Source organism: Fonticula alba, assembly GCF_000388065.1.
Source record: "Fonticula alba strain ATCC 38817 unplaced genomic scaffold supercont2.4, whole genome shotgun sequence".
In the NCBI taxonomy this organism is placed as follows: Eukaryota; order Rotosphaerida; family Fonticulaceae; genus Fonticula; species Fonticula alba.
Genome location: NW_009242974.1, coordinates 1,481,356 through 1,488,946, shown reverse-complemented (window position 1 = coordinate 1,488,946; position 7,591 = coordinate 1,481,356). Strand labels below are relative to the sequence as shown.

Below are 7,591 nucleotides of genomic sequence, written 5' to 3'. Positions count from 1 at the left end.
CCTTGTAATAGACGTGCACATCTAACTCGAAACTCCAGAGAGGGGGAGACCCCGCTTTCTCTTTCTCTCCCTCCCCACCCCGCCCCGAGGGAACAGGGGAAAGAAAATGACGGAGGAAGGGAGAAGAGACGTGGAGAGGGACGAAAAAGGGGAGGGGGGGGGGCAAAAGGGAGGGGAGGGAAGAAGGAGACATCCTATGCTCTACCCCCCCGGCATTTAGAGACTCGGGCTGGAGGTGGCGGCCGGGGTCTCGGCCGCGCGGAGGCTCTCCATCAGAGCGGCGCGCTTCTCCGCACTCAAGGAGAGCACCGCCGAAGTGAGGGCCGCCACCGCATCCTCCCCGGTGGCCAGGGTGGCATGCATGACACGCAGCCGGCGCTCGGACGCCTCGATCTCGGCCACACGGCCGACGATGGCCGCGTGGAATTGGTTGATCCACTCGACCACCTGCCGGTCATTGGACTCGAAGTCCGGCTTCTCATCGGTGGACATGTGCCCGGGCCCGGCCGAATCCAGGTCCGTGGCGAACCAGGCCGCCAGGGTGGCCCGCGCCCGGATGCGAGTCCACTCGCTGGCCGGGCTGCCGGGAATGGCGCTGGCCATGGCCAGGGCCGCGGCCGACGGGTTCGACGATTCGGCCAGCTGGGTCGGAGTCCCGGCCGCGCCGAGGATCGCCCGGAGGAGACGCTCCTCCTGCAGGCGCCGGCAAAGACGCCAGTAGAACCGCACACGAGCCTCCTCCCAGGGGATGATGTCACGAATGGCGCCCTTGGCACGCATGCGCCCGGCCGTATCGTGCAGATCGGCAAAGTGCACCGCAATCTGATGGTAGGTGGGCAGCAGCTGCTTCTCCCGGGCCAGCACACGCGGCTGCAGGCTGCTGGCGGCCGTCGAGTCGGCCGACTGCTGCTGCTGCTGCTGCTGCTGCTGCTGCGCCAGGAGATCCGCATACGTGGCATCCAGCCGCGACATGGCCTGCAGAAGCTTGGGCTTGCGGAACTTGATCTCCACAATGCCCTCCGGCTCCAGGACACCAGCACGCGAGTTCGGGTCCGCATACATCTCAATGTAATCCGAGTTGATGGTCGAGTCAAGGACCACCCACGCACCACCGCGCAGCTCGGCCCGCGGCGGCAGGTACACGAAGATCGGCTGCCGGTACTCGGCCAGGGCATCGACAATGTACGACCCGAACTTGAGGATCTGCTCGAACATGTCCCGCTGGCCGCCGGAGAACCCGCGCCAGTTGGCCAGGATCATGAGCGGCAGCTCCTCGCCCCGGTTGAAGTCCCGAATGGCCTGGGCCGTCTTGTACGCCGAGTCCGGGTACCACACCTGCCCGGCCTGGGTCAGAGTCTGGAGCTGGGACTCCGGATTGGCCGGATCCGCCGGGATATGCGCCTCCACGGTGCGAGTCTCCACCGCGATGACACCCATGGGGATGCCGCCCAAACGGGCCCGACCAACCACCACGGTCTTGGCCCAGCCACCGAGGGTCTCCACAAAGGACCCGGTGTCGAAGAGCCCCGGCAGGAAGTCCCCGGTCTCCGGGTCCGGACCGCCCTCGATCAAGTGCCGCGGGTCATACGGACCGGTGGCGGGCGGAGCCCAGGCCACCGGCCGGTGCACCGGGTCCCGGAGGGCCTGCTCCGGCAAAATGGGCAGCGGCCCATTCCGGTAGGACGGCACGAAGGCCAGCCAGTCCAGGACCATGCGCATGGAGGTCAAGTCATTGCTGGCCGTCAAGTGGGACACACCATTGTTGTACATGATCTGCGTGCCGCCCAGCTGCAAGTTCGAGGAGTAAACCTCCCGACCAAGGACCTTGTTCAGGGCCCCGGCACCGGTCAACAGCAGGGGGTTCCCCTCGTTCTGAATGGACCGCTGACCCAGGCGCACCAGATACGCACCGATGCCCACCGACCGGCAGGTAACCACCGACAAAGTGAAGATGTCCTCATACGCGCGGGACGTCTCCCCGGCAATGGCACCGGAGCCCTGGAGGTTCTCCACACCAATGCCATCCACACGGCCAATCACATCGCGGATGACATAGCGCACCTCCTCCTGCATGACCGCCGGATCGGCCGCCGAGGGGACCTGCTCCACCAGACGCTCCGCACGAAGCGACGGCCGCAAGGGGTCCGAAGTCAAACGCGCATGGTCCTCCGGCGTGACATACAGATACCGGAAGCCGCGAGCCGGCTGCTGCGGATCGGTCCAGGCAACGCGGAAGCAATTGACCAGCTCATCGGCCATGCCGATGCGCGCACCGGAATTGGCCGAAATGTAAATCCGCGGCAGGCCCAAACGCCGGGCCAGCTCGCTGGCACGCAGGAAGAGCATGTCCTCCCGCGGCCCGAACGACCCAATCACATGGGTAATGTCATTGCCAATGAGGATCATCCGACGCCCGGCCGGGAATTCCGGCGTGCAAATCTCCACCAGCCAGGCCACCATGCCGATGGTGTTCTGCCCGGGCGGGCGATTGACCTCCATCACCGACTGCTGGCGCTCATCCAGATCCAACTCCCAAGTCCGAACCAGCTGATGCAGGGCCGGCACCGAGGAAGCCATGGCCGGGGTCTCCTGGATGAACTTGTCCCACACCTGCAGCAGGGCCTGCTGAATGAGCTCCGGATAGTCATAAATGTAGGACGTCCCGGCCTTGTGAGCGGCATGGCGCTTTGGCTGCAGCGGATCCCGCACCGGGTAGGGCGCATCGGCCGGGGTGTTGTGCAGTGGCCCATGGTCCATCAGGGAAATGAGCACATCACGACGGCGGTCATTCTTCGCCTCGCGATAGGAGTGAATGTTCAACACGAAGCCCGTCAAGTTGGAAATGACAAAGCGAATGGGCGTCGGGGCCACCTCATCCCCCAGGCGCAGGGTCATGCGAATCTCGCCGGAGGTAACGCGCAGACGGGACATCCGCCGACCATGGCGGGTCAGGAAGTCCGTCAGGTTGTCGAAGATCTTGTCCGTGCTGTAGCGCACCGTCGGCAGGAAGTGGATGAACAGGTGGTTGCAATCGGCACCGGGATGCTCCGGCAGCTGGAGCTCCAGGGCATCCAGCATCTCTGACACCACGCGGTCCGCCTCGCTGATCATGTACGGCACCGGGGCCTCGCTGTCCTTCAGCAAGCCCGGCCGAATGAGGGCCCGGATGAAGAACCGCTCATCCGTCGGGTTGCCCTTGGCCACGGCATTGTACATGTGGATGGACCGCGACTCGGTCAGCACCGCGCGCACATTGTAGTGCGACATGCGCGACAGTTCCAGCTGGAAGGCCAGCGCCGGCTCCACATGGCGAATGACCGGGTCCTCGGCGAAGTCATTCCGCTCGCGGAAGGTGAAGTACCCCGGCTGCTGGCGCGGCCGCAGGATGACGAAGGTCACCCGGCGGATGGACCGGCCCCGGAGGAGCATCTTGCGCGAGGCCAGGAACGGATGCAGCACATCATCCAGCAGGGTCCCATCGTCGGCGCCCTCGGCCGCATCCAGCGACAGGGCCAAGTTCAGCACATTCAAGCACTCGGCGGCGCCCGGACGCCCGGACCCGGCGGCATTGCCGGAGGCCGATCCCGCCGCCCCGCCGGAAGCGCCATCCCCCGCCTCGGGGTACAGCGACAGCAGCGACTCGAACTCGGCCTCCAGCGCGGCCACCGAAGTGAAGGCACACATGAGCCCCACACGCAGCGGCTCCGGCGCATAGTACATGTTGGCCAGGCTGGTGGTGGAGAAGGACAGCGAGCTGCTCCGGTTGAGGGTCGGGGTGTGTGGCTGCGAGGCCGAGCGCGAATGCGACCCGCCAGCAGCAGCAGCAGCGGCAGCCGCCGCCGCCGCCGCCGAGTAGGAGCTCCCGCTGAAGCGCCCAATGCCACCGGGGGCGGCACTGTGCGGCGACAGCAGGGCAAAGTCCGAGACACTCATGTTGCGAGTGGCCGCGAAGGACTCGGCCGCGCGCATGTTCGTCACCGACGACGAGGAGGTCAGGCCGAACCCGGTGCCCATGGGGTCCGAGGCAAAGGCCAGGTCGGCCGACGCCGCCATCAGCCCATCACCCGGGGGGTTGACCGGCGGCCGGGTGCACTCATCGCTGTCGGCCAGCGGGACAATCGGGAAGGTGAAGCGCCACTCGAGGGCCACCGGCCGGTCGGCCGACCCGGACCCGGACCCAGTGTGGTACTTGACCGTGTCAATGCTGTAGGCCCGGTACGAACGCCGGACATACACCTCCAGAGCGGCCACGCGGACAAACGGATTCTCATGGCAGAAGAAGGGGCTCAGCACGTCGTTCACCGTGTAGTTGGTCTCGACGATGGACTTGAGCTGCTCATACTTCGGCAGGGCGAAGGGGCTGCCAGCCGGCGAGGTCATCGGACGCATGGGGGCCGCGCCGAGGGCCGCCCGCACGGCCGTATCCCGCATCCGGATGACCAGCGCGTCGTCCGAATCGTCGGCCGTGCTGGCGGCCGCCGTGGCAGCATCCTCATCACCGGCGCCACCGGCGGTGCCTCCCCCCGTGGAGGGCGTCACACCGGTGGACTCCGACTGCAGGAGCGACGGCGAGGAGAGCGACACCACCGGGAGGGTGTCCTCCTCCGCGCCAGTGGACTGGCCACCCTCGGCCGGGCTGGCATCAGCAGCATGGCTGCTGCTGGACACCGCGCGAACCAGGGCCAGCTCCATCTCCGACAGGCGGTCCTCATACTGCGGCAGCAGGGACTCCACCAGCAGGGCACGCGCACGGAGGGCCACCTTGGACAGGTGGCGCCCGCTCAGCTCGGCAATGGCCCGCAGGGCATCCGAATAGAAGGGGTCCACCGGGCCCGGAGCCGCGGCCGCAATGTGGTCAATCAGCGACATGACCAGCTGGCACTTCTGGGCCACCTTGCTGTGGGCCAGCATCACCGCATGCACTTGGTCCAGATCCTCCGAGTGCGTGGCCCGCAGGGACTCCTGCACATCCTCGAAGGACTGGCCCTCCACACAGAAGAGGCGCTCCACCTCGACGAAACGCTCCAGCAGGCCCAGCAGCACGGCCTTCGCATGGGCGGCCGGCCCGTCGCGGAAGCGCTCCAGCAGATCCTGGATCGGCTGGAACCGGTCTACGAAGACCGCCCGCTCGGCCGCCAGAGTCAGGGTGGTGGCCACAAACTCGTTGATCCGCTGGCGCAGATCGGCCGCCGGGAAGTCCGCCACACTCGGCAGGCCATCCGCACCGAGGGTGGACACCGAGGCGAAGGTGGTCCCGAGGGCCGCCAGCGGCCGGAGGGTCTGCTGCAGCAGGGCCACCACCGCCGGGGGCAGGCGCGACTGCAGCCCGGCCAGCAGCTCGGCCAGCTCCAAATACGGCATGTATGGATCGGCCAGCGAGGCCAACAGAGCCCGGAAGTGCTCGGCCAGGCCATGCTGGTTGTCATACCCGTCCATGGTCAGGCGCAAAACCTCCAGGGCCTGCTTGAACACCTGGTTGGACTTGAGCTTGGTCAGGCAGGGGGTGCCGAAGTCCGGCAGCTCCCCGGTGAAAGGCTGAGCCACCTTGACGCGAGACGGATCGTCCAGGGTCAGGACACCGATGATATCACCGGCCTGAAGGACGGCACTGTGTGCAGCACCCCGCCCCGGCGATGAGACACATCCAGGTGGATGCGGCGCAGAGAGAGGGACAAAGAGAGGGGCGGGGGCCGACGAAGGAAGCAAACAAAGAGAGCCGAACACGGAGAAAGGGTCAACAATGGCGGCGCAATCGAAAGGGGCCATGGGCCGGGAGAAGGAAAAGAGGAAGAACCGAGCACCAGGACCGACAGCCGCGGGTGGAGGGGAGGATGGGGCCAATGGAGAAGCACGCACTTCGCGGAGACGGAGAACCGCACGATGCCCGACTCGCCGACCACCAGGGACATGTACATCTTCATGACCTCGATCTCGGCGTACGTCTGGCCGGCGACCACATGATCGCCATCCTCCACGGCAAAGCGCACCAGCTTGCCCGGAGAGGGGGCCCGCAGGAGGGTGGGATCGGTCTCATGCTCCAGGGTGCAGGTCCGACCGTCGATCGTCAGCCGCGTGAGGCCAATCTCCTCGTGGGGGTAGACCACATGGCTGCGGCCGCCGAGCTGGATGAGCAGCCCGCCATCCGACAGGGACCGCGCATTGACCGACACCCGGGTGCCATTGAGGATCAGGCTGAAGGCGTGGGGGGCGCTTTGCTGGACCTTGAACTGGTACTTCACACCCTCGTAGATGATGTCCACCGAGTAGTCGGTGCTCAGGAGCTCGGCGCTCGGGGCCTGACCGCGGCTGAGGTAGCGCTTGAACTCGGACACGCGCTCCTCGTACAGCTGGTTCACGCGGTTAACCGCGCCGCAGATCACCGCAGTGAAGCGCTCGGGCCGGTCGGTGGTGAGCTGGAAGCGACCGGCCGATCAGGAGGAAGAGGGAGGAGGGGGAGAGGGGGGGGACGGGCAGATGGACAGGGCGAAGAAGCCAGGCACCGAAGGAGGAGCGTGTCAGCTCGGCAGGCGACAGAGAAAGGGGGAGGGGGGAAAAGAAAAATACCCCGGAGACAGAGGGGACGACACATGGGAGGGGGGCGCCATCTGCGCCCGGCCATGATGATAGACCACAAAAGGGGAGGGAAAGAAAAAAAAGGCACAAGGGAAAGACGAGGAGGATGCGCCGCCGACGCACCTTGTTGGTGATCAGCTGGTCCAGCCAGCTCGTGTCAAAGCGGTTGCCCTTGAAGTCCTCGGTCTCCAGGAGCTTGACCAGGTACTCGATGGTGGTGCGGAAGTCCGCGCGCACGGAGATCTCCTTCAGCGCCACGATCATACGCCGGCGGGCTTCCTCACGAGTGGGCGCATGGGCGAAAATATGACCGAACTGCGAGTCGGCGAATTCGTGCAGGCTGCCGCCGGCCGCCACGCTGAAGTAGCCCCAAATGTTGTGCGACGACCGGAAATTCAGCTCGTACAGATTGCCGGAGGAGGGCTTGAACCCGGCCTCCGGGTTCTCGGCCGTGATGCGCACGGCCACCACATGCCCCCGGGGGGTGGGCTTCACCTGGCCGGTGACCGGGTTGACACCCTCCTGGAAGGAGGCCTCGAAGTCGATGGCCGACTCGCCGGCCGGCTCCAGCCCGTAGAAGGCCCGGATGTCGCCGATCCGATGCAGCGGAATGCCCATGGCCACCTGGAGCTGGGCCGCCGGGATGTTCACCCCGCTGATCATCTCCGTGCAGGGGTGCTCCACCTGCAGGCGGGGATTCAGCTCCAGGAAGAGGAAGCGATCCTCCTCCGGCACATACAGATACTCCACGGTGCCGACCGACTGGTAGCCCACCAGCGAGGCCAGGCGCTTGGCCGAGGCAGCCATCGCCTCGAAGGAAGCAGTCGGGGCAATGGTCACCGGCGCCTCCTCGATGATCTTCTGGTGCCGGCGCTGGACCGAGCAGTCACGGCTGAAGAGGGTCATGACATTGCCATGCTGGTCGGCCAGGACCTGAACCTCCAGGTGGCGGGACTGTGTGGCGAGCTTCATGATGAAGATGGGCGAGCCGGGGACCTCACCTTGAGAGGGGGGGGGG

The 7,591-nt window shown here is 66.2% G+C and overlaps 1 protein-coding gene across 1 annotated transcript in view; it reads right to left on the bottom strand.

Moving 5' to 3' along the window:
- Positions 1 to 216: 216 nt before the first annotated feature.
- Positions 217 to 7,591, bottom strand: part of H696_02864 (acetyl-CoA carboxylase) — a gene marked incomplete at both ends in the record, with an annotated part of 8,619 nt that continues 1,244 nt past the window's right edge. The window contains 3 exons of the mRNA XM_009496756.1: positions 217 to 5,608; positions 5,857 to 6,413; positions 6,697 to 7,574. Of these exons, the coding sequence (XP_009495031.1) occupies positions 217 to 5,608; positions 5,857 to 6,413; positions 6,697 to 7,574 (6,827 nt within the window). The remainder of the gene's footprint in view (positions 5,609 to 5,856; positions 6,414 to 6,696; positions 7,575 to 7,591) is intronic.